At 41.5% G+C, this 27,919-nt stretch overlaps 1 protein-coding gene across 12 annotated transcripts in view; it reads right to left on the reverse strand.

Annotated features, from left to right (window-relative positions):
* KIAA1217 (KIAA1217 ortholog) overlaps positions 1 to 16,107 on the reverse strand; it is a 382,394-nt gene extending 366,287 nt beyond the window's left edge. For 3 of the 12 annotated variants that reach the window (XM_088150358.1, XM_088150363.1, XM_088150359.1), the window contains exon 1: positions 15,655 to 16,088. In XM_088150358.1, the coding sequence (XP_088006484.1) occupies positions 15,655 to 15,730 (76 nt within the window). In that variant the 5' untranslated portion in view covers positions 15,731 to 16,088. Of the gene's footprint in view, positions 1 to 15,654 lie in introns of all 12 variants that reach the window. The other 9 variants (XM_088150357.1, XM_088150348.1, XM_088150350.1 and 6 more) reach the window with 5 other exon arrangements.
* Positions 16,108 to 27,919: the final 11,812 nt, after the last annotated feature.

The following is a 27,919-nucleotide window of genomic DNA, read 5'->3' on the forward strand; positions in this document are numbered from 1 at the left end:
AGCAAAAATATCCCCATTATCAGCCAAAGATCTCTACCTCACACACTCACACACACACTGAAAATAGTTGCCATCCAAGTATAGCCTTTATTTGCCCAGGTAACTAGCAACAGAAGAAGAGAGAGCATGGACATTATTTTGTATTCTGAACATTACTGTCTTGGCTCAGTAACCTTGCATGTGGAAAACAGCACTCAATTTACAACACAGAGCAATGAGCCCACAGCCATATAATGTCCGTGAAACTTTGCTTTGTGCAAGCTCTTTACAACAAGGCTTTCTGGACTTGTTTGGTGACCATTCCCATCTTGTTAAGTCAACACAGTGGCTGTGTATGATAGGTGTTTTCAACCAACACAGTGCAATGCATTAGTGGGAAATGACTTGTGTAGCTAATATGGGAACTACAGAAACACTGGAAAAGGGGGTTATTATTAATTACTTTTATGTCTCACACTTCCTCTAAGCAGTTATTGAGGAAGGCATATATGGCTCTCCCTATATTTTATCTTTACAACTGTTGTGAGGAAGTAATTCGGTGAGAACTGGGAGAAGTCCAAGATCCCCATGCAGTGGGCTTTGGAGATGAATTTCCACATTCATAGTCAGAACGTTGGACCAGGGATATGCAACGTTTGACCCTACAGATGTGCTCCACTGCAACTTTCATCATCCCTCCCTGTTGGACACACTGACTTAGGGTTGGTGGATATGGCATTGAACAACTTCTGGAAGTGTAGATGTGTGAGTATATGACTAGGAATAATGAAGGAAGGAGTTATTATTTTGCTGCTGGCTTTCTTGAACTGTTAATTACTCAGTTTAAAAAATAATTTTACTGTGTTTTTTAATGGAAACAAGTAATAGTACAAGGAGTAACAATTAAGAACAAAGATAACAAATTTCATTTCATATACTCTCTCACAGAAAAAGCTATATACCTAAAAAAAATTAAACTAAACTATACAAGCCAAAACAGAAAAGAGGAGGAGGAGGAGGAGGAGGAGGAGGAGGAGGAGGAGGAGGAGGAGGAGGAGGAGGAGGGGATACAGTTGCAATATGGGGTTGGGGAGAGGGCAAAAGAAAAAAAATGGCATTAAACATATTGAGTTTGCTAAAATGAAAACTACCTTTTTTTTCTCAAACATATTTACCTTTAAAATGAAAGAGTCATCTTCCTTGATAAAGTGGTAATGGGAGCACTAGTAATATGGTAGTGGGGGACAGAAGGAAGAATCTTAGATTGACTGATTTGTGTAATCTTCCATGATGGAGGATCATCTTAAATTCAGGGTCATCTCTTGTATGGGCCAATCTCAGTAGTTCAAAAGAGGAAGACTCTTACTTCCTGTCACAGCAACTTCCTGCTCTTTACCTTGACAACTGATGCTGCCCTTGGCTTTCACCCCCTTTCAGAAGAACCTTCTGCTCTGAGCATCATGGAAGAGGACCCCAAGGAAGATTAACAAAGAGCCACGCACTTGCAAAATTAAGCCTCTGTGAAAACCAACAGAATGCAAACATACCACTGTATACAGGATTGTCACGAAAATCACAATTGAGCATGGTATATTTGCAACAGTGTTATTTGTCAACTGGCTTACTTAACGGTCATCTCTGGATACCATCCTAAATCTCAAGTCTTCATGCTTTCCCTTGCTTTCTCCATGCAGAAGACTTACCTCCTGTCTCAACTAGCCACATGTATGTTGTTTGAAATCTGAGCTGTGGATGTATTTGTGGTAAATGGAGAACGCTAGCCTCCTTTGGAGGAAATTGTTTGCATTCAGTGCCTGATGAGCTTAAAGGCTGGGATGGGAGGTCTCTCCAAGAGAGAAAAGGAAAGGATCAGGAAGAAAACAAACTCAAGCACTGTTAACAATGACTTGTTGGAACAAACTTGATTAATAAATGATTTGCAATTAATGTTAGCCACAGTGTGCTGGCCTGGACAATAAAACGTGGAGTGGTAAAGTAAGTCTCTGAACTCCTCCTTAAGGTCATACCAGAAGAGGAGGAAGGAGACAATGCAATCCCAAAGTTTGGTACAGTTCTTTTTCATTGATGCTAAACAATGGTTTATCTCAATCTGGCATCTTACTGATGTGTCGGGACTCCAACTTCCAGTGTTCCGAACCAGACCGGCCTCTGGATATGCAGGTTGAGAAAGGCTAATTTATCCTGCTGTCAGAACCACATCACTGAACATGTCATACTATTCTCATGCAGTATCTCAAAACATTTATGAGATCCTCAGAGAGTAGACAAATATAATTATATGCCATGTATCTTTCCTTCTGACCTTTCCCTTCACAATAAACCTGCCAAAATATTGTTACCAAAGGAAATTACTCATCTCATTTCTTTTTGGTTAAATGTAATTCAAATAAATTTTTGGACTGTGACACATGGCTGGTTATTTTTGACTATGTCTCCATGAATCATTTGCACTGGAAACTTCTATGCAGTAAGACAGTTTGGAATCAAGAGAAGTGCTAGCCTAAGTTTTTCAGGAGCATCCAGTCCTGGCCTGTCAGGTCTTCTACTCCAGTTTGTGGGGCCTGCTGTGGGGCTCTTCCCTTTCAAGAAACTTCAAGGTTCTCCATGCAAAAAGTAGCAATTCTTCAGGACTTTTGGAAAGGCAAGAAGAAATAACCCACTCTCACAAGAAACCACCATTCAGGTCACTACAAATCATCTCAGCATAGTGTTTTTGCTTTTTTCTCACCTTTCCAGTTAGCTTACAAAAAGGTAAAAGATGAGCTGTGCCAGTTTGCCAGAAGGTAAAACTCCAAAGCAGTAGAAATGTCTGAAGAACTGTCTTCAAGGTTTTGCCCATCTCTCATCTGCCCCATAAAGCTGGCTGGGAGGCACTACTTAATTGCCACCACACAGTTCTTGGGAAACTTTGCTTGCTGGTAATGTTTCCCAGATGAGGAGAGATGGTACAAAGCCAGCATCCCCAATAGCCATTATTTCAAGACTCCTTAGCCTCATGAAACAATGCATCCACAGAGCAACATAATCATTAGTGGTCGGAGAAGGTGTCTGCTTGCTACCTTGTTCCCCAGAGGAAGGAATTCTTACAATAGATTATTGAATCAGGACTGGTAAGAGGCACTGGTTGAATCCCCACAATGTACTAAGCTGTTATGTGTTTTACACTAGTCATGCTGGGAAACCTAGCCAGTATAATTTGCATACCATGATTTATGGCTTAGTATGTTATATGGAACATGGCTTACTCAGCAAACCATGACTATAGAAGTAACAGCTTCCACAATATATGAAGCTTGCCACTATGTAATTTTGGTCAAAAGATTACATGTTGCCTTATGCCAGGTTTTGTCAAACTGCTAGCTGTGAATTCTGGGATTTGTAGTTCAAACATATCTGATAACTCTGCATACATAGAAGCAAGCCTGTTTCAGTTACAGTTATTTAAAATCTTGCACTCTAAGTAGACAAATCTCTCAATTTCATTTTTTCCTCAGATTTTTATTCTTCAATCTTACATTAATTTCTCCCATGTTATATCAGTTCGCAACTGTTTTAAAGGCCATAAAAGAATTCATATGCAGTGTTGTATGCATTTTTATGGGTTCATTTTTGCAATCTATTTTGCTTAATATGCATGTTTTTATGTTATTTACACTAATACATGCATTTATTGGATGGCCACACACAATTCTAAGAAGTACAAATACAAAAAATGCTCTATTCAGTTCAGCTATTGGGTGAGAAATTATGAACTAAGTAGTTTAATGTTGCCAGCCACAAGTATTTTTAGAGCTAAGTCAGAAAACGTTGCATACCTGGAAGAGGCCTTTTATTTGTAGACAGGGAACCCTGAATCTAACTCCAAAGTGAAAAGAAATGAACAAAAATGGTAGTAATTACTTGATATCTGTGTGAAGTTACATATAGGTTCACAAACAGTACCATGTAAAATGGTAATTCAATATGATTAGATAGGTGATATAAAGTTAAAATGCACCTGCAATAAATAAATAAATAAATGGCTCTTGTTCCTTTTTTTCCAGCTACTTGTGTTAAAATCTCAGGTCTGAAAAATTTTTGCCCAACACAGATGTAATCAATTGGTGCAACATTCTTGTTGTGATTACAGTATAGTGTGGGTACATAAACTGACAGCGGTAACTGTCAACCACTGATCCTTAACCCTAACCCTAATTCATTTAGTGGGGGAAAAAGTGTGAGACAGCCCAAATATGTCGACATAATTGATTGGTGCATGAAACTCACTGGCAAAAACTTTTTGGCAGCCCAAAAAGGAACAATGGCCAAATAAATAAATAAAACAACTAATGACAATAAAAATTCAATTTCTTGTTGATAAATATTATGTGCTAATAAGCAAGAAAATGAGTCAGAAATTCTGTACAGCAAACAACTCTGGCAATTACAAGACAATTTAATTGCTTTCATTAGTTTCTACTATGTATTGCAATGGCTATTTCTCAAAATACTGTCAAGTGTTAGAGTTAGATACAAAGAGTGGATGCAAATGGCCAATTGTTCATCCAAACAAATGAAATTTTTGCACCCATCAGGTGATCCAATTACTACTCAGCCAACCTAGATTTGTGCACCTTGTCCAAAATGTTGAAAGTATGAACATTAATTGGATTTCTTTAAACAACTTATTTTTGCTCAATCATTGCAAAAACTCTGAAAAAAAACATACAAGGAGAAAAAATAGTATTTAAGAATCCTTCTGTTTGCAACAGCATGTTGGTTGTAGCCAAAACCAACAGTTAAATGTCTCTATAACTATACTGTATCATCCAACTTTCCTGTAGCAATCCATGAGCTAAAATAATCAATTGTTCTTAAACATTCCTCCAAGCTATTGGATGAGTGTCATTAACTTCATCCTGGAATGTTCACCAGCATTCAAAGAACTTATAATTAACTGCTAGTAATATAACGATAAGGCACAACCTTTCTAATATAAATACATAATTAGTTATTGGAAGAAGGAAGAAAAAAAGAGAGAGAGAAGGCTAGATAAAATACGAATGTAGTGTATTAGCAGTAGTACAAAACAGAGGAGCAACTAATGGATCGGTTGCAAATGCACAAGAGCTAAATTAAAAGCAGGATCAAGAAACAGAATCGAAACAACAGGAAGTATATAAACTGGGGGATTGGTGCATATCATATCAGATAGCATGCAGGAAAGGAGAAATGGAAGGAAATGGAGGGAAAGGTTTTTTGAAAAAAAAAGCTAGCACATTGCAACCTCAAGATGCCTATTAAAATTGTTACAGGCAGAAACACTTCAAAGCAGTTTGCAAGTATAAAACGTTAAAAGATGTTAAATCCACGAAGCCCTAACAATCATGACCACAGCAATATGTAGTAAGTAGTACATCACCAGCAGTAAGAAGCCATAATCTCTGTACAGCTGCTAAGGTACCCCAGACGAGAAATATGGGTTGAACACAGTTTTCCTGGAAGGGATTTCCAGCCCATTCCTTACTAGTGATTTATGGGACCTTCACAGCATCACACAACCATTGCTGAAGGGATATAAAACCTGTCCTCATTACTGTTATTTGGTCACAACAATGGCTGGATGCCTCTGGAAGTGGCTAATGGGGAAATGATCCTAGAATCTTGGTTCTACTACAGATTAAACCCTGACCAAGGAACCTTCACCTTACCTCAAATAAGGCAGGTATTGGTGACTGAATTTGCACATAGAGCCTTAAAGAATAATAGGTTCCCATAGGAAAGCAGGATCTTACCTTCCCTAGCCTGGGTAGGCGATGTTGAGAATCCTGGGAATTGAAGTCCATATATCTGGAGGGTTCCCAAGTTGGAAAAGGCCATACAGACTTTGTATGTGGTGGTTTGAAAGGAGAATATATGTATTTAAAAAAAAGTATGACGGCCTAAGGCCAATGGCTTTAGGACTTTTATAATCTATTGTCTCACTGAATAAGAGATTTACTAAACCAATAGAGTGCTTCTCAGGACCAGCCAGCAAATTTTAAGTTGACTCTACCATATTTACACTTTCTAAATGTAACCACTTGATTACATTTGCCCTTCAAATTGTATTAAAATCCCATTTTGTTATTTGAATATATAATGGAATAATTCCTTAATAGAGCATTACAATACTGAATTCAGATGTGGTAGACGCATTGAAATCAATGGAATGTACGTTAGCTTCTTTCTTTTCTTACAGGAAAACAGTTTAGTTTGACCTTAAACTTGTGCATTGTTTCCCACTAAACAATGGGTGAGTGAGTACTAAATTTCAGTTTTTCTGTGTAACATTGTCCACTGCAAGGGTAGTTCCTATGATTATCACATTTTTGCTGACATAACACTTTGCAAACAAAACATAACACCTGCAGTAATGGATGATGATGGAAAGAGATTGGCCAAAGGTCTACCGCAGACTGCTGAAATGAGAAAAGTGAAGGAATTCTTGTTCTGAATTCCACCATCAGCACTCATGAGACTTGCAGAGTTGATTGTGAATGCTGTTCCACACGGATGGACACTTTTTATAGGCTGGGGCCTTGAGTGAGCCATTAGTATCTTGCTTCACACAACACAATAATATTGAATTGTCCTTTCTCACAGTCAGAGGTGACCTTAGCAACTTAGTAGATGACAGCTATACTGGTTGACAATCAAGAGAAAGCCTACAGAGTCCCTGTGTCATCACAACGTTGACAATTCCTCCAAACATCACTGAATGCCATGTTTGATGCAGGTGTCCTTTGCTGCTGCCTTGTTCTAAAGTTACAGCCACAGTCCTGAGAAATACACAACTTGATTTTGGTACCACAGACAATAAACAGATCTAAAGGCGCTCAAGAGAAACATGTGGAACAAGAGTACAGAAATTCCTTTGGTACAAATACTTCCTATCTCAGAGAGTACAAAAATGTAGAGAGAAATACCCACAAAACACATACATCTATCTAAAAAGTCTCCCAAAACATATGCTAAAAGCTAACAAGGCTTTTTTTCATTTTTTTTTTTTTAAGCAGCTGCATCACATTTCAAGTCCAGCCTGCACACAAAGCAGTCAATCTAGAGTAAAGAAAATTAGAACAATTTAGAACTCACACTGCAAAGATTAAATCAGTGTATTTCTTTACGACAGTAATATATACCCCAGTAGCTTATTTCTGCAATGAGGCAGTGATAGGCTTTTAAACAATCAGCTGAAAGTGTTGCTATGGTACAAATTTCAGGAGCGCTAAAAATGCCTCAGCAGCAGTCTTTCCGTTTTTGTTTTACCCCAAAACAATAAGATATGCTTATCCTGCACATGTAATTGCGCACGGATAAAAGTTTATTTTGCGGGCTAAGATGGATAAATCAACGTTCAGAGGTAACTATGAAAGAGTTCATTCCACAGAGAATGATCATCAAACTATAAGCACATGGCTCACAAACCTATTTCTTGTGGTATCCAGGATCCCCTGGGTGCTCCTGCTGATATTTAGTGCTAAAGCCCCATGAATCTGTGATACATTTTTTCACAATTTTTACTGTTAGTCTAGAGTCTTAACACTCTGGAATACAGTAGACTTAAAATACAAGAATTCTCTACTACCCTCCCAAAAGCCAGGAAACCCCAGAAAATCATAGGCCAGCCCATTTATATAATGAGGTTCCACACATGGCATTCTTCAGAATCAGAATGGATACATCTGAAACAGAGTAACCTATCATACCAACAATTTAGGGCAACAGAATATGGCTCATATTTATTTTATTCAAAACAGTTACCGGAGAGCATAAAGACAATCTACAGGTAGTCCTCGAGTTACAACATTCGTTCAGCAACTGTTCAAAGTTACGATGGTGCTGAACAAAAGGACGTACAACCAGACCTTGAAGTTCCGGCTGTTGCAACACCCCCATGGTCACATGAACAAAATTTCGGTGCCTGGCAACCAACTTGCACTTATGACCAGTTGCAGGTTCCACGATCATGTGATTGCCATTTGCAACCTTCCCTGCTGGCTTCCCCAGAAAGTCAATAGGAAACCAGCAAGGAAGGCTGCAAGTCGCTGGGGTAAGTGGTCCCCCCCCCCGCTTTTCTCCACTCACACACACCGCACCCTCCTTTCCCCCTTTGCTCGCACACACCCCACACCCTCTTTCCCTGGCCTCCCTGCTCTTGCACACGTACGCATGCACCCCACGCCGTCTTTCCATGGCCTCCCTGCAACTGCATGCACCCCAAGCCTTCTTTCCCTGGCCTCTGTGCAATCACGCACATGCATGCATGTACCCTGTGCCCTCTCTCCACAGCCTCCTTGCAATCGCAACCACATCATACCCTCTTTCCACAGCCTCCTTGTGCTCACACACATGCACATACCTTGTGCCCCCTTTCTTTGGCCTCCCTGCAATTGCACGCATGCATGCACATACCCCATGCCCTCTTTCCACAGCCATCCTGCAATCGCATGTACCCCATGCCCTCCTTTCCCAGCCTTTCTAAGCTTGCGCTGAACCAAGCACCCCTTCCCCGAACTCACGCACGACCTGTGCCAGGCCTCCAAGGTCTCCCCCACCCCCATGACTCCTTATCTGGGATTCCCTCTGCTTCCCATTTAACGAACCATGGGTCTTGGGTTACAACAAACACCAGGACTGCCTGGATTGCCATTGCTAAGCGATGCGGTCATGTGATGTTGCATTTTACGACCATATCACTTAGCAACGGCAATCCCGGTGCCAATTACAGTCGTAACTCAAGGACTACCTGTATAATAATCCATAGGAACTATCTATTAGACCAAGAGAAGCAAATCTGGAGCTGAGGAATAGGAACGGAAAGGAGATATTGATGCATCAGTTTGGCTTTTTGTTACATTTAGCCTACCCATGTTCCTTTTTTCCTTCTTGCCTACTTTAGGTCATCTCATTCAATACACTGAACATTGCATCTTTTTCATCCAAAGCCACAGGGTCATACCCAGTTAGTACTTGGATGTGAGGGAGACCATGAAGGATTCCCATGGCTACAGACTAAACTGGGCACTTGACAAAACATCATGGAAGAAAGTAGTGGAAACATATCAAAAGAAAGCAAGTGGGAAATTGACAACACTTCCTAGAAGGCACATCTGCACTGCTGCCAAGGAAACCACATGGATGACTCCATGAATTACCAGGAGTTTTAACTCATAGATACATTTATTGTTAACTGCTGGGATCCAAACAGATTATGGCACTATACGAGCTAAATAAACATAACTCAAGGTGTCTTCACCTTCATAGTTTAGCACTCGGAAGTTTAGAGGTTAGAACATTAGCTATATAACTGACTACAGTATTACATTCAGTGTTTTCCCATGTTCTTCATGTGAAGTAGCATAATATGTTAGGTCTTGACTAAGATACCACCTCTTTCATTATCCTCTTGTTAAGAGCGACAGAAGAAGTCTTCCAGAAAACATCAGAAGCTTGCCTTCTGTCATGAGGCAAAGGTCCTTTTTCTGTGTTGCTTTCATACTATAGAATGTATCCCTCCGGAGTTTTATTTTCTCTTTCTCATTCCATATTTAGGAAATCTGCAAATACGGATCTCTTTTGCCAAGCTTCTAATTCTCAAATAAATTTAATATTTTATCTTACCACTAAGCACAACACTGTAGTAGTTTCACATTTTCCTTTTAAAAAATTTTTATTAGCCACTGCAGTAGTGAGACACGCTATAAGTCAAATACATTTTTAAAATACCACCGTGGTTTATTCAGCAAACCATCATCAAACAAAGCACTGTTGAGCGTGATATACATATTAAGATACTTATACACACATATGGAGTGCTAAGTACATTGAGAAATACAGAAGTCTTCAACCCCATCTCCCCACCCAGCATTCCTAATCAATCCATTAGTAACCAACACAGTCTACTTCCCCTTTCTCAGCTGATCATCTGAGAAAAATGGGTAGGGCTCTCCAGTCTATGGGCTGCCCATTAAGTACTTTAAGGTTTCTCCATTGTGTGTAATCCAAAATATCTGGTGAGCAGCAGGTTGGAGAAAGATGATTTAGGTACTGGTACAACAGAGGCAACCCTCCAGATATTGTGAACTACAACTCCCAGAAGCTTTAGCCAGCATGGCTCATAGTGAGGATGCTGAGAGATGAACTGGCTGGAGGTCCAGAGGAAACCAGTTCTCTAGCTCACCTGGTGTCAGCCCTTCGGGAAAGTCCAAACCAGGAAAGAGACTGCACAGGAAGACTAGAACTATACTTTATTATGATTGGCTACAAAAGAATCTTAGAAGCCTGATTGTGGTTTATCTCCCCTCCCTCTTGTATCCCAGTGAGTCAGAGAAGGGCGTACCTGAGTCTCTTCCAAACACTATCTTGTTTCCCAGGATTTAATGAATGTTTCAGCCTTCTTTGCTTATGTAACGGTTCTTGCCTATTTCCCTCAGGGTCACCAACAGGGTGCTTGACAAGGTGGCTAGAAATGGAACCTATGCAGCTCCAGCTTATGGTACTGGGACATGTCCCTTCCCCTCTGGTTGCTAGGAACTGCCCTCCACGGCCATTTTGGCTTGGGTTTCAGGAGAAACTGGGCACATGGCTTCTGCGGAGGCATCTGACCATATAGTCCCTGACTAGTGGTTGTCAAACCCTATGCAGGGAGCTTAGAAGCACAGCTTTAGGACTATTTTGAAAGAGCAGGAGGCCTGTTTCTTGAGAGCACTTGTCCTGTGCTGCCTAAATGGTCAGTTTAAACAGGGGAAGACAGCCGGATTCTGCCAGTTTTTTTATTTATTTACCAGATCGACTAGCCGCCCAGCTCCAACGGCTGTATTCTGTTGGCAATGTTTCATGTAATCATACTTTTTATTATTTGTATTACTTGAAAAGAGAGGTAATATATTTTGTTTCCTCTTTTTTTGCTTTGGTGCCATTCGGTAACACGGTTAGGACTGCTGTAAACCAGTCACAATTGCACATTCTCCACTGCAATTCACCAGCTCCCTCCAGGTTCTGCTGGCCATGAGGTCAGAACTGAAGGCCTTGGTCACTCACCGCCAGCACTCCCACTGCCACTCTGTAGCAGCACCAGTCAGTGATGGAGGCAGAGTTTGCTCATTACTGTTACCTCCCACCTCACCCTTGCCCCTCTTTTGCACAATAATCTGTCAACTGGGCTATTTTTGGACATGGGTTTGGTGATCTTCCAGAAGAACAGTAGACTTGTGTTCAGAAATAGCCTGACTGATAAGATACAGGTATGAAGGAAGGGTTGTGCCACACAGTAGTATTCCCATCTACTTCACCCCATGCACCCCTTACACCAATGACCTGTTAGTTAGGAGACTACACCTGCTGTTTAGTGATTAGCTAAACCTGCTGCACTTGCCCAATCCCATCCCACCCACATTAGGGAATGGAGTGCAGTCATTTTCCCACAAGTAAGTTGGAGAAGAAATGAAGCATTTCCTTAGCTTGGCCTGCAACAGCTATGTCAAGAGAGCACCCTTCACCAGCCTCCTTACTGTTGCAAAATAGAGATCAGCCATGGGGCAGCACAATTTATGCCAACATACTTTTCTGCTGGGTCCAGGAATTAATGCTCCTGTTTGGAAGTGCCCATAATCTCATCCCAAAAGCTGTCATTCAAGAAAGGGTCTTCTGCTGAAAAGCCAGAGATAAACAAACCATCAAACAAAAATCCTATAGTTGTCACAGCAACACTCTGAAGATGACAGGGCCATCCTGCTGGATGTTGATTCCAGTTCTTAAACAGTTCATGGCTATTTCTGAAGACTTAGACTTTAATACAGCTGTGGATCAGGAGAAGTGATGGAGTATTCATCCTTGCAGTCTAATTCCAAAGTCAGCCTCTGCAGGCCACTGTTACATATGTTGCTGATGCAGGAGAAAGGACATTTTGCTTCTCCTGTCCTGCCCATTGAAATTGGTCAGGCCAACTCTGGCTCTACGAGAACTTGTGGCAAGGAAGATAATCTTTAGATAAAAAGCCAACTCCAGCCTGTTCTCAGAACTCCCCTTTCAGAGCCAGTGGTAGTGGAGAAACTGTCACCAGGACATTAACCTCTGCAGAGCTATCCATGATATGGATAGGACTCCAAATAAAAAGACAGAAAGCTAAAAGGAATTGTATTCACAGTGTCAAAAAGCCCATCCTGCCCCTTAGAAGGGACTACTTACACCACTGATTTTATTGGCCCTGTTTCAATCTGCTGTCTAGATTTCATTGTCATACTTTACTGAAAATAAATATATCTTTTAATGGAAGAGGCAACATATGAATTTTTAAAGAAACGAAAATCAGCACTATCACAACTGTCAGCTATGTCAGTACAATCACCATATTAAGAACTTCCTGAAATGTTTGGTGGTAGAATATTTTCTTCTAAAAATAAAACTGCAAAATATTTATGTCAGCCACTGATGCATACCAAACCAAAACAACATATGTGAAGTATTAATACTTAGCCAGCCTTTTAAAATTTCAAGCAGGAATAATTTTGGGACACAATGACTATTTCTCTGTTATTAACAACGTAAACTTTTTTCTGTAATTGTTTTAATGGCCATTTTTTTTCTCCCAGAAACCTTCACTTTCTGAGGACAGACCCTGACAGAATTTTCAACACCCTCAATTAATTAAAATTCCCAGTAATCATGTGGAAAATCCAGTCTAGTTACTTTCATGTAAGCTACATTTAGATTTCAGAGCACGGTAACTACTAGCTTTCAAAGCAAGATACCTCACTAAACAGTTTTAGGCAATTTCCCCTTTCTACAATGCTTACATACAAATTTCCATTTTTAGTAATAATGTTAATAACATATAATGCAATAATTAAAATGTCAGGTTAGGACCAGGGAGACCTAGTTCAAGTCTTCAATCAAATTCAGGACCCCAGGAGCAACTTTGGGCAAGTAACTTACAATCCATCCTACCTCATAAGGGCGTTGTTCATGTAAATTAAAGGGAGATTCACACATGTGAAGCCTTGAGCGACTAAAGAAAAAGCATTACAAATGAAATAAACAAGCAAAATAGTACTGCTCAACCCTACAGGGTTGTTGTATGGATTTGCCACAAGGCAAATATTTCATTTGCAAATAAACCTAAGAAAGTTCATAAAAGGAAAGTTTGTCTTCTTAATCCCAGAAATTATTTGTGATCACCAAAAGATCTTTTTGAGGGTCAGGTAGGCACAATACGGGATTGATGAGGGGGTTGCTACTGGAGAAAAAAAGAAAAATGCATGATTTATTTAAGAACGCAAGCTACTATATGCAAAAAGATTTGAACTTTTAAAAAGAATGCATGTCCATAGGAAATACTGTATTTCTGTAAATATATCCTAAACTAGTCCAGCACCTCTGCCTGATTAGCATTACATGGGGTTTTTCACTAGCATCTCCAACCTAAAGGGAGTCAGTCTCTGCTCTTCACACATTTCATAGTAAAAAGGCAATTTTGTACAATAAAGTATTTATGATTACAGAGCCATCCAACTGTGAGGAAGAAATGTAAAATCCTCTGTAACGTAATGTAATAGCTGCAACTTACTAAAGGCCAAAAAGAAAACACACAAAAAAACAGAACAATCAAAAGGGTAAATGGTATTTTCCCCTCTTATCTTTAAATTCCTTTTCCCATAAATAAATAAATAAACCCTGAACCTACCATGCGCTCAACCATTAGTATGCTTGAGTTAATTAAAGCAGTGTTAATCTCAAGAGTACGCAGATTACATTTCCTTCCCAAAAGGGTGCCTAGAATCAAAGGTGATCTCTCCCATCACTCAGGCAACTATTCCTGTGCATCGGCAAGAAACAACTCCAGAAGATTATTTGCCACTGCAAATTGCAACTGGAGCTCCTTCTGCAGAGCTCAACATCTATACATGGGGCAAAAAAGCAGCAGTGTTTTATGCCCTGCATTCACAGCTGGCCACAACAAGCAATGAAGTTTGCCCAGCAGAAACAAGGTGGGTCAATAATGGTACCCATCGCTCAAGGGCAGTGACTACTAAAATTCAGAGGCTGGTTTTAAAGGGGAAGAGGATTTGTCTATACAAATCCAGAGGTCTAGATTGCTTGAACCCTGCTCAAAGCAAAACACTGCAGTCCCAGGGAGGGCACCTGTCCTAAAGCCAGGAAAAAACTCCAAGGTCACCAGCTCCCAAATCAAACTGCTTTTGCAGATGATGACAGGATACAGAGGTGAGGAGAGATCAAGAAAAAAGATTACTGATAGGAAGGGACGTGCTGTCAATCCTGGGATAAGTTACAGCCATCAAAATCACCCTGCTCCAGCCTGGGGTCCTCCAGATGCACTAGCCAATACCCATAGTTGCAACACTGGCTGAGAACTATGGGAACTGAATCTTCAGAAGAACCCCAGGTTGGAAAGGCTGCATGACAGATTCTCACTGTTTCAGTTATGGGCAGCCCTGAATCTTTCAAATGAGAGATGCAAAGACCAAAATCTTGTGATCCAGTTGCTTCCTGGGTAACTCTGGCCCACACTTAAATCAGGGGGAGTCTGGTACCATTATTAAAAGTCAAAAGCCTTCTCGTGAGTTGCAGTTCATCAAAGCATATGCCTTTTAATAACACTTGTTAGTTGGAAAAGATTCTTTCTGATTTTGGCATCCAACACAACTCTGCTTCTACAATGACACACACTTGCTTCTCCAAACTTTGGGATTCTACCTTTCCAAGAAGCTGCCGGTCACTTTTCCATGCCCATAAACCATCACTGATCCTCCACATTTTCAGAGTCAGTGTCGAAACTGATAAATCCCCTCCTTGTAGTTGAAAAAGCAGAACAATCATCCCCAGAACCCCCTCCCACTAATGTCCATTCCTTTAACCACATAAAAAATCCTGTGTCAATGGCAATAAATGCAGCAGTGGGGGGGGGGGTCTCTCATGTCCCCTTTTTGCCCAGCAAACTATAGTCTCAATCAACCCACAAATCAGTGTGGGCCATACCAGTGGCTTCCAAGGGCAAAGGCAGCCTATCAGTTGTCCGCTCACGACTTTAAGTAAGTCTATTTAAGTGAAATTTACTCCCATTTGTGCGCATAAGCCTGCAGCCGCAATTTCCCTGCTTTGCTTGAAATTATCTCGTCCTCTCTGTTCTATCCCCTTCCGCACCCACTAGTGACAATAAGAGCACTTCAGCCCCCTCCCTAACCACTACCTACCACAATCCTGCAGCCTGCACACACACACACACAAGTCCTGCCTTCAGGGTAAGCCAGGAATAAGCAAAATAAAAGATTCAAGACCTCAGAACCACAAACCAGATTTTCCCTGATCGGCGACTCCTGAGCGGACAAGTTACACGCTTGGGACCAGGAGGCGCATCTGCACTGGGGCTCATTCGAACTCCCCCAGAAAATATAAAGAGGAAGAAAAGAGTTCATCTGGCCGTGAGCAGAGTGCTCCCGCTGATTCAGCACAATCACCGAGGCAAAAGAGAGAATCAAGGTCCGGCGACAAGTCTTTACAGAGAAATTACACTGCCCGGTTACCTATTCCTGGCCATTCCCTTCTCCCTCGCCTCCAGCGCTTCCTCCGACTCCGAAAAAGCCGGGCCTACGTTGAACTTTCCGGGCTACTTACTTGCGCGCTTGAGGCTCCCAGTCCTTCCCACCCCGTCCAGGTCTCTGGCTAGCCGGGAGCCCCGCGCTGCAGACATGCCCGGCCGGCTGGGTGCCCCCCCCTGACCGGACCGGCGGACACCTCCTCGCAGCCGGGACAGCGCAGCCTCGCCCTGCAGCGGCACCACGAACCCTGCTGCCCGGTGACTGTGCAGGAGCGCGCGGACGGCTGGGCTCCGCGCCCGTCGCTTGTCCCGGCGGCGGCGGCTGTCAGGGCTACGGCTGCAGGAGGAGGAGGAGAAGCGGCTGTGTCCTTCCCGCCCCGCCAACGACTTTCAATTCACCTGCAGGCAGCGCGCGAGCGGGAGCAGCGGTGCAGAGCTGTGCCGAGAGGCAACGGCGGTGCAGCCCCTCGGCTCGGCCGGCAGGGGCGGGGCCTCGCGCGGGGAGCCGCGCGTTCGCCAGCCTTCCCAGCGCGCCCTCCGCTCAGCCCTCCTGCTGCCGCCGCCGCGCTCCTCTCCTCTCCGCGGGATTGCGGGCATTGCGTCACCTTAGTCGCCAGCCTCCCGGGGGCTAGCGCGACCCAATCCCGACCCGTGGTTACCCGGGAGTAAGTCCCTCGGGTGCAGCTGCCTTGGTGCTTTCTAGCAGAGGAAGAGGGCTCCGAGCATTCGAAAGGATTTCTCAAGTTGGAAAGGGCGAGGAGAAGCCGGCGGGAGGAAGGACCGAATCCAGCATCTCGATCGCCCCAATGCCCGGCCAGAGAGATGCCCCTGCAGGCCGACAAGCGGGCGCGGGCGGGGGCGGGGGCAAAAGTCCACACTCCGCCGAGTATTTGCAAGAGTGTTCCCGGGGATGCATCTCAGCCCCGGAGTGGTTGCCTGCGCGTAACCCACCACCCGGCGTTAGCTATACCACGGTTTACTGACTTGATCCAAATGCCCGGTTCTGATCCATAAGCTACCCGCCTAGGCCGGGTTGCGCAACGTCCCAACCGGTGCCTCTTGCGAACCCGGCCGTCGAGACGGCTGATCCAGCATCACCTCTTGCCTCAGGACATTCTAGCGCCGTGCAGCTGAATAACCCTCTACGTGGCTTAATCAAACCAAGGTGTGCTGTGTCCGATGTGCAAAGTCGGTGTTGTTTGGACTGAAGCCTAAATTAAGAGGCAGTTGTGGGGAAAAGTACTGTCTTCGGTCTGCCCTGAGCTACACCCGATTCGTTTTGTCAGAGGAGGGTTTCTAATTCGATCATAACCTGTTCCTGTCTCTTTCCTGTGTCAGCAGGTGACAACATAACATCTGGCTGACCTGCTCTGGCTCAAAAACTAAGCAGAATCTGGCCTGGTTAGTACTTGGGTAGGAGACTACTGGGTAGGGGTGTCCACAGGATTGGGTCAAAAAAGTCAAGATGGCAGCCACAACAGTGTAATTGAAGGTTCAGTCGTCGTGGCTTCCATCTTGACTTTTTTTACCCTATTTGGTGGACACCCCTGCCACCTGGGAATCCCAGGGCTGTAGTCTAGATGGAGAAGGTAAAGACTGTCCCAGAAAGCAGTAGTAAACCATTTCTATATTGCTGCCAAGAAAACTGCGAGGACATGTCACTATGAATCATGCACAGCTCAAAGGTGACTTTCAACAGGGTGATGCTATGCAGAAGGACTCTCACTTCCTTGTAGATGCTTGCCAGAAGATCACAGTCAAGTGGTATTCACTTAACTCAGGGTTGGATTATTTATCACACTGGAATTTTTGAAGAAAAGCCCATTGATCTCACTGCAGAATATTGCTTTGTTTCCTATTCTCAATTGTAATCCACAGAAAACCTTGAAAATCCAGATCTTAGCCACAGCACGAAGATCCTCTGGTATTGCTGTATTAGACTCTGACCCTAAAGTGACAACTCCGATCACTGTTGCCCCCTCCCAGCAGACTTAATTTCATCTGCTGTTAACTATTATATAATTAGTTATTCACTCACCACCATTGTATCAGGTGCTATATAAAATAGAAGAGTGACAGTGTGCTAGGTCTGAGTGTTTGCAGTTTATCAGTAAAGGCATGTAGAAGGAAGAGTAGGAAACAGAGATCTAATTACAACACTTCTGATGAGACAGGATAATGGAAGAGCTGGGAAACTGTAGCCAGAATACTTCCAAGACATTTGGACCCATGCTTGTTCTAAATGAAAATGTAATGCATAGATCACATTAAACTGTTGTTTGACTAATTGTCATTTCTCAAATAAACTACAATGAAACAACACTAAGGCATAAGTGGTTTGCTTATTTGTGCCTTAGCACATTATGCGAATCTACCCTGAGATTTTTGGCCATGTTCTCTCTACACTTACTCATGGTTAACTTAACCATGGTTTACCCAATTGATCCCATTTTCTGTGTTCTCATGACATGCACAGCCATAAATAAACCACACAGACTGGGTTTGCACAACACATTAGGCTAACATGCAGCTAGCTATGTTGTGGTTCATCGTGTCATATGATCCAGTAAGTACCTATAAAAGTGTAGCCCTGCTCTGCAATCTAAGCATGTTTAGTCAGAAGTGACGTTCACTGACTTTGGTGAAGCTTAAAGTTAATTAATCCTGCCTAATTGTGCTTAGGCTTGCAACCTTGGCATTTAAGAGGAGCGGAAAGAGACTGCACTCAGCATAAAGTTTTCATGATTCTAAATTCTTGCCAGAAAGCTAAGAGTGAAGTTCTATGAGGTTTTGCTAATCTACTGGCTATTTTGAAGTAATTTACCTCTTAATGGGAGTTGGATTTATAGTAGTGGTTGCATTGATCTGAAAGGAAGAAATAAGACCCTGAATAACCAAGGACCTCTGTTCTCCTTCAAAAATAAACAATAACATTGTTCAAGGGAAGCAAGCATGCTCGTAGTTCACAGTTAAGCACTTTATCCAATGATAGTACCTTGTGCATTTGTACCTTTTGTGTGTGTGTGTGCATTTATATCTTTTTGGGGGGGGTGCCTTTGAGTCAATGTTGACTTCTGGCAACCGCCTGGACTAGTCCCTGCAGTTTTCTTGGCAAACATGTTCAGAAGTGGCTTTCCATTGCCTCCTTCCTAGGGCTGAGAGAGAGTGACTGGCCCAAGGTCACCCAGCTGTCTTTGTGCCAAGGGCGGGACTAGCACTCCCAGTCTCCTGGCTTCTAGGCTGGTACCTTAACCCAGTGTTGTCCAAACTTGGCCACTTTAAGATGAGTCATCTTAAGTGGCCAAGTTTGGACAACACTGCCTTAACCACTTCACCAGTGGCCCTCCTGTTATACCAACCAGTGGGCTAAAATGTGCTGGATTTGTTTGTGATTTAATACGTATGGTTAGATGATAGTTCATTGTGTTGTGCGTTGCACAAATCTAAACCAAAAAGGATGTTGTAGAATTATAAATCTGGAAGGGACCTTAAAGGTCATGTAATTTAACTCTCTGCTCAGTGCAGGATTCACTAGAACATCTCTGACAGATGACGACCCCCGTCTCTGAAGTTTTCTCACAAAGGAAAATTCACCATTTCACATGGCAGCCCATTCCAGAGGCTGACAGCTCATACAATCAGGAAGTTCCTCCTGAGGGCCAGCCAGCATCTGCTTCCTCATCATTTTACTCCATTGGTTCTGGTCCTGCCCTCTGGGGCAAGACAGAATGCATTTCTTCTGTGTGACAGCTGTTCAGATATTTGGAGATTGCTAGCATATACTTCTGTATATATCCAGATCCTTTAATGGTTCCTCCTAGTGCTTGGTTTCCAGACCCCTCACCATCTTGGTAGTCCTCCTCTGAATTTGCTCCAATTTGTCATGGTCATTTTTGAGCTGTGGTGCCCAGAACTGGACCCAGTACTCCAGATGTGGTCTAGCTAGGCAGACTAGAGTAGAATCTTTACGTCCTTTTTTTAAATAGTAATTTTATTAAAGATAATTACAACAGTAAAAACTAATACAAACTAAAAAAAAAAAGAATAGAAAGAGTAGAAGGTACAGAAAAGAAAGAAAAAAAGGAAAAACAGAAAGAGAAATAGAGAAGAAAGAATAGAATAAAGAAAAAGAAAAGAAGTGACTTCCAACCTTCATCACAAGTATAAACAATTTTAGTAACTTATCAACTCCTCTTATAATATAACAAATGATTACTTCTTCCCATATCACATCTCTTATCTATAAACAAATCCATAAAGCATTGTCATTTCATTCCTGGTGTCAGCAAAAGTCCATTAAGGGTTACCAGAAATAACAAAATATCTATTTTAACCCTGATCAAATAAACCAACCTTATATTACTTCTTTTTTACTTCTAACAATCTTAATCTTTCGTCCATTCAAAAACGGTCATAGAACTTAATTTATTTTCATTTTTTCTTTGTCCATTTTCATGAGATTCTTCCAGACTTTAACAAGTCTCTTTTGTAAATCCGATATAGGAAAATTATCCAGGTCACTCTCTTGGTTTATTGTTTGAATATCCCTTTTCATTATTAAAACATCAGCTGATTTCTTTTGCATGTCCAGTGTAACATCTTTATCCATGTTGTTCTTGTAGCCTGTCACTTATAAATACACTTTCAACTCATCTCAATCTTGTCAGGTAAAACGTGTTCCTCTTTCATAACATCTTTTAGACATAGTCTCTCCATAGAGGCAGATGTCTCTGTTGACACTATTAATATTAACTTCTGAGTCCATTGTTCAAAAATATCTTCACTATGTCCAGTGTTAGAATATTTTGTTTTATTCTGTAATTCTAAGTGGAGTTTATGTGCTCTTCTCATTTAATTGTAATCTTTAGTTCCCTCTAGTGTCCAATTTTTAAAATCTTATCTTATTATGTTTTTTTTTAATCAAAACAAAAGCATTTTCCCACAGGATTTTTTATGATTAATTCCAAAATCTTATCTCAAATTTATCTGGAACCTTAGTCCATTTGTAATTTTCTAAAATCAAAGTTTTAATCACACCTTTGCTATTTATTCCCCAAAAAGTTTTTAAGTTCTTAAATTTGTAATTAAAACTTTCTTTCCCTAAGGATTGAAGGAAACTCACCTGGTGCTGTCAAACTTGTTGATCCAAAGGTTTCTAATATCTGAAAAGCAATTAACAAGCAATTTCCAAAAGTGATTAGAAAAGGAAGTATGTGAACTTAGTTTCCTTTCAAAGTTTGAGGAAGATAGCTATACTCTCATCTCCCAGAGCATTAAACCTGCCAGAGACCGCTATCTTGCAGTCTCCTTGCAAGAAGCAGCTTTCTGGAGCACTCATGGGTGATCTCAAGTTCTCTCCTTGTCCAGAGAGGTTCGAAGATCTGCTCTTCATTCTTTGCCATGGTCGTAAGCTCCACTTTTCGCAGAACTGTCTTCATTTCTTTCTCCATAAGCCCAGAACAATTACTTCCTATAATGTGGACGATGCTCCTGCTAACGCACCCTAAGATTTGCCTTTTTAGCAGCTAAACAATATTGCTTGCTCTTGTTTAATCTATGGTCAAAAAAGTCACCCAGATTCTTTTCACATGTAATCTAGGTCTCCCCCATCCTATACTTGTGCTTTATATTTTTCCTACCCAGATGCAGAACTTTACCATTTGTTGTTGTTAAAATCTGTTTTATTCACTTCAGACCACTGTTCAAGCCTGTCTAGATCTTTTTTAATCTTCTTCCATCTAAAGGATTAGCCTCCCCACCCCCAGTTTTATATCATCTGCAGACTAAAATACCTCACCCAAGTCTAATAAAGATCTTGAACAGCACAGGGACCAGGACAGAACCTGTAGCATTCCATTCCAAGCTAGAATCATGAATGAGCACCCTTGGGTGCAATCATTCAGCTAATTGTAAATCCATGGACATCTATGGAAGGGAGCTGACAAAAACCAGTATCACAATGTAAGCCCCAGCCCTAATTTTCTAATGTGCTGCAACATAGCATACATGCCCAAAAGGAATGGAGAAGTCCAGCATAGATGTCAAGTTGACGAGTCTGTAGTTTCCCGGATTCTCCTTCTCCTCTTTTTTAAGATCGAGATAACATTTGCTCTCCTCTAGTCTTCTGAAAGTCTAGTTCTCCTGGTGTTCTCAAACAGTACCAAAAATGGTTCTGTGATCATCTTCATTAGTTCCTTCAGTACCTGAGATGTAATCCATCTAGCCCTGGAGACTTTGTATGGATACAGCCTTCACTGGATCTCTGATAATTCTGAGACAAAGTTGCCAATTCCATCTTAGATATGTTTGCATGACACACTTAACCCAATCAATGGTGGCTATAGTGTGGCCGTAGAAACCTAGGCATTGCTAGATTAGGATAAAAGTTTCCTTTGCATTCCATACCTTAACCTGAGCTCTGTTCTGACCTTTGGATGGCAGCAGGAGGCTAGTAACTTGCAAAAATGGGGTTGTCCCAACTGTTTCACCTGGGTCCATTCTATGCTGCTTTACTCCAAACAAGCTCAGAACAGCAAACATAAATAAAATTTAAAACATCAAAATTGTAATGGTTAAAATATATTACAGTAGTATTAATCAGAAGAGGTAGATTATAAAAGAAAATGTAATACCCCCCCCCCAAAGCCTACCCAGTGCCCCAATGTGACCTTCCAGAACCAAGTTTTCATCTCTTTTTAGAAACTCAGTAGGGAGGAAGTGGGTCTTATACATGAGGTCAAGCTGTTCCATAAGAGGGGTGCCACCATTGAGAAGGGCCTGCTCCAGGGCCCCTGTAGATGGAATTTCTTTGGAGATGAAAACCTCAACGAGGCCTCTCTTCCAGCTCTTACAGGAAGGGCAGACTCAGTTTTGAGTAGATGATCTTCAAGATAGCCAAGTCCTAAATCATGTATGACTTAAGCTTATATACTAAACATCTGTCCTTCATTTTATGTAAAAGATCTGGGTAAGCAGTTCAAATTTTGATCCAACAACCAGAATCAGATAAATTCTATCAACACACTGTACTTATCTATGTCTAAATGTTATTCAGTGAAACCATACAAATCTTATAAATTATTTTTCAAAGCTAGTTTAAATAAAAGCAGGTTGGAGTTCTTCTAAAGCTTGCACCCCAAAGCTAGAACAAAACACTTGTATGGCTGAGGAGAACACACTCTAGCAGCAGTACCACCACTGCCACCTCTTCCCAAAGTCACACTAGGAAGTTAACTCTTGCTTTAACACTGGTGAGGGGCAGTATCCTCTATCACACCTGAGGTCAGCAGGTTATTTCAGAAGGTGCAGGCCAGTTCGATGGAATGGACAGCCTTACCTATTGTAAGAAGAATCCTGGTGGGTCAAGCCAAAGAATCACGTGAGGCAACCACCTTATTTTGATAGGGCTAATGATAGATTATCTGCCATAGGTTTGGGGTATCTCATGATGCAGTGATTAATACACTACCAAACTATCCTCAGAAAGCAGTCAGAAGGGTGATCAATCAGTCTGGTGCAATTTTATTAACTGTCTAGTATGTTTTAAGGTTGCGAATTGGTCTGTTTTGATTTTAAAAAATGCTTACTTTCGTAAGCAGTACACTTTTTTAGACAGCAGGTGGTGATGCTTGGGTCTTAGCATCTTGTCAAAGCTTTTTTATCAGTGTAAATATGCGTGAGAAGTGAACTTAGGACAGCAATTTGGCTGCATTTGAGACAATGGCAACTTTGCACGTGACTTCATGGATGTCTTACCACATGATGGAATCCGAAATGGAAACTCCTGGACACTAATTCCAGGAGAATTTGTTTTAGTTCCTTTTTTTAAAAAAGGTGAACTTCTTGACCCAAAAAGCTGCTTTATCCCAGGCTGGAATGTTTGTCCATCTTGCTCACTACTGAGGACCACACACTACACCGAGCCACAAAACCATCCAAAAACTTCAGCTGGTACATGTGCTTGTGCTTACTGGACAATCACAACACTGTCACATAACACCATTGTCTGGGAGCTTCATTAGTTAATGGTTTGTTTCCAAGTTATCACCTGTAAAGCCCTATATGGCTTGGAGCCCAAATGTCTTAGAAACCACCAATAAATACTACCTGAGTTGAACAGACAGCATCTGCTGAAGATCCCCTCAGTACAATGGGATGGGGCACGGAGGCTGATGTTCTGGGCAGCTGCTCCTAAGGATGTCCATGGAGGACAGATCAAAAGAGTCAAGATGCTGGCTACAACCATGCAATCAAAACCCTGTCTAGCCTTATTTAAATCTGCTTCTAAATTGCTCTCTTCCAACTCTGCTGCCTCTTCCAGCATGCAAGAAGCTATTCTGTTTGTATCTTGGGATACACACTGAATGTTGTCTTGCTTTAATCAGAGAAAATATGAACTGTCAATTGCATATTTCAGTTACTGGAAGAGAAGCTGTTTTCTGCAATCATCTACAAAGCCTTCTTTGGGTCTGTATGAATGTTTTGGCAGATTTAACTAGCACCTTCTTCCTAGCTCTAAAGCATCACTCAAAAATGCCCTGTTCTATATGCATCATTCAAATATTACAGATAATTTCTACCACCAGCATTATCCCAGGACCTTCTTATAAAGCATTTGAACATCAATATATAAATAAACCTGCCATGACAGTAGTCTTTAATCTTGTTTGCTGAGAGACCTTGAATGATACATGAAGAGATGAGCTATTTGCACACTTAAGTTCTTAAGATCTTCCTTTCATTGGTCCACATCTTCAGAAGCCACAAATCTCAAGCCACAGAGCACAAACATCTTACCACAGAGATCCCTGTTCTAAGGCTTTTTTTCATCTTGACTTGACTCCATCCATGAAGACAATTGGTGTGAAAATAGAAGGCAAAGCAATCGATGCGGTTTGTTGCCTGTACCTAATTTAACACCCCCCCCCAATAAATAGAGAAGATATTTAATGAATAAAACTTTAACTTTTATCTTTTAAGAGCCATTTCAATGCATTACAGTTCAAGGAGCAGGGTCACATTTTTTTCTTAGATGTGCCTTGGTGTGAATGCAATGGACACATTTGCAAATAGTTTTAACAGAAAAGCAGACACATGTGGGAGCTATGACTAGCTATAACTCACTGTACAGCAATAGGGAGACAACCTATAAGCTCGGAGAAGCCTCCAAGTCTAGTTTTGTGGTACCCTAAGAGCCCTTCAGATTAACATATCCAAATGTGGAAGCAACTCACCATTCTCTTTGGCTCCATGGTTTTCCACATTTGGGGGGGGAGGGTAGCAAAATTATTTTTAATTTAAAAGACCCCCCAATGTCCCTCAAAGCTAAGCCTTGAAATCCCATCCTTCCTACGGCATCAATGCCTGTTCTTGTTCTCTACTGGCTTCAGAGGCCAACTAGATGGCAAATATTCTCCAGGATAGCTCTACTCTTTGAAACATGTTTTCATGGGTCCATGGAGCCCCAATCCTCCTTGCATTCTGCAGGCTAGTAAAATCAATATTAATATCAGCCTTCGGTGCTAGTTGGCTGTGGGTGGCCATCACAGGAGTTTTAGATATGCTGTTGTTTGTATTGCTTTTCAAACACACAAACAAACAACAAGCGCTGCCCCCACCCACCCAAATACCACACTTGCTGTAGGATGTTTGTATGTGCCTCTGTGTAATGTAGGCAATTACTTAAAGGTAACAAAGTCTTTGACTGGAGCTCAATTCTTGGTGACAGCATGAACACATCAGACAATTTTCTTTGCATCAGCACAGAAATAGCATGCCTTTACTGTCTTCTGGGGGGAGAGGGGGTGACTTCCCAGTTTAATCTCATCCAAGAACTGATCAAGCCTGATCTAGCTTAACTTCCTAGCCCAAGACAACCAAACACCACTGCCATTAGTTGCACGAGTTTAATTGTTTTCAGCCCTGTTAAGACAGTGCCGTGTTAACTCCATCTCATTCCATTATTTCTTCAAATACAAGTTGAAAGGTCTTTTTTAGAGTGGTAATGACCCTACTTTTTTTTTCACTGATGTATGTGTATAGACAATGACACACTGGCACAAACAATATTCAACTTATTGAGATCTAGTGCAAGCTTGAATGCATCTGAAGCCTTGGACCATTAATTTTGATTGCATTTGTGCCACAGATGTTAAGGAAGACCAGAGATGCTTAAGGAAGTTTCCTGCACAGTTTTCAAAGTAGTTTAGATGTTGAAAAATGTTGACTGGCCAAGCCTTAGCACATCAGTTATCTTTAAAAAGAGAACAGAAAGGCCCTGCTTTCACATAAAGATTACAGCATATGTTAGTCAGAAGTCCCTAAGCTACTGTAATCATAAGTTAAAGAATATCCCCACAACTGAGTATATCTTCAAAACTTACGCTGGGAAAAGTAACAATTGATTATATCAGAACTTCTGGACAAGCTCTTAACTGCAGGCTAACAAGTTCCTTCCATCACCTCTTTCCCAAAGTTTCTTGTTCAAATGGAACTAATGTCATTTATCTGCTGCTGATGGTGTAGTGCTTCCTCCCTCCAACTTCACAGACTTTACCTATCATCGTAGGCATCCATTCCTAACCCCAATTATGCCAAAATGATGCAAGCTCCACCCTTCTGTTTTTCTATCATGACACTGCATACAAATGCGGAAGGGGTGGAGTTTGTATCCTGACATTGAGATGCATATTTCATCACTTCCCCCTTCTTGCCCTTCTCTTGTGGATGCCCAAGGCTACCATTTTCTTGGTGTTAGGAGAGGAAGCAATTCTTTTTTTAGTGCCCAAGCATTCCAAGACAGCAGCTTGTCTGTCATGCTGTGGGAACAGGGCCACAACTCCTCAAGAGAGACCAACCCAGTTCTGGACAAGGACTGATTAGAGTTAAGCATGTGTATTGATTCTGGAAGCATTACAGTCAGTAAGCATATTAGCATATATTAAGAATTCAATTAGCCATATAACAGCTTGGTCTTACTGAGGCTGCCTAATCTATTGAAAATTAAAACACTATGTCATCTTTAGAGCACAAATCAGATAGCTTTGCTAATATCTGAAATGCCAGGAAAGCTGGAGAAGGTGCAAAAAGGGCAAACAAAATTCTTAGGAGAGGGGGGTGCTAAACAGCATCCATACAAGAAAGCTACAGCAACAAGTCGGATTGCAGAATAAGGGAAGACATTATAGAAGCCTACAAAATCCTGCAGGAATTGTGGGTTTAGTCGGAGATTTGTCCCAGGAGGGTGGAAGTGGGAATGGACTTTGCAAGTAGGAGGAGGGAGGAAGAAGAGGAAGATTTGAGAGGGGGCGATTATGTCATAGACAGTTCCTGGACTGATAAGGGTTTAGGAGATATTTTTATAAACAGCCACCTACACTTCCTTCAATGTCAGGGAAGAGACCGGTTACTTTACTGGTTCACAGAAAGGCAGTTAAGAAAGAAACTGTGGAAAACTCTATTCTATAGTGTCTTGGAGATATATTAATTGTATGCTGGGAAAATATTCAGTTGCTGGAATTCCTGTAGCTTCATCTCTTTCTTCTTAATAAATGCTGCTAATCTATGAGAATGTGCTTGGAAAAGGAATTACTTTTGGTTTTAGGCAGAGTCCAAGTGCCTCACCATCTGGAAAGAATAGTTAGAGAGTTTCTCATGTTCTTTCACAATGTTGGACTTAAGGAATCAGTAGAAACTACAAATGATTCAGGACCAATAGAATGAATTACTTCTTTGGGCAATGCATTGTTCAACCCTGGAATTTTCTGAAATCAAATGTGGGGATGGCTACATCTGAATCACTGGTAGCATTCTTTCAGTTTGGGCTATTAGTAACCAACAATGGAAAGGCCTGTGCTCTTTTTTCCAGGTTTATCAATTTCTTGAATGCACTTTGTTGGCTACTACATGAAAGAGCATATTGGAATAGATGAATCCTTGACCTGATCCATCAGAGCATTTCTCATATTCTTATACATCATGCTAACCCATAACATGGTTTGTCTGCCTTTGGCTTAATAGACTGCTCTCAGACATTGGGGTTCATTCAGTAAACCATAACCAAACAAGCCAGGGCTTAGTGCAATATGTGAACCAGTGTGTGAATGGACTGTTCTCAGCTTTCAAGCTGTATCAGCTGATGAATATTAGTGGAGAAGCAAATGTGGAACTATGGAGTAAAAATATATTCATATGTTCATTCAGCATGGATAGAAAAAAGAAAGATGAAGAAACTGGATAGGAGACATGTAAAATCTTTATCCGTTGAGGAGTCATTAAATTGCATGCTGGTGTCTAAAATGAACAAATATAACACTACTGTTTTGCTGGCTTCATCTGGTGATT

Source organism: Python bivittatus, unplaced genomic scaffold (genome assembly GCF_059951505.1).
Source record: "Python bivittatus isolate LINGU-HERP-01145 unplaced genomic scaffold, Pbiv_v1 ctg000610_np1212, whole genome shotgun sequence".
Taxonomy (NCBI): domain Eukaryota; kingdom Metazoa; phylum Chordata; class Lepidosauria; order Squamata; family Pythonidae; genus Python; species Python bivittatus.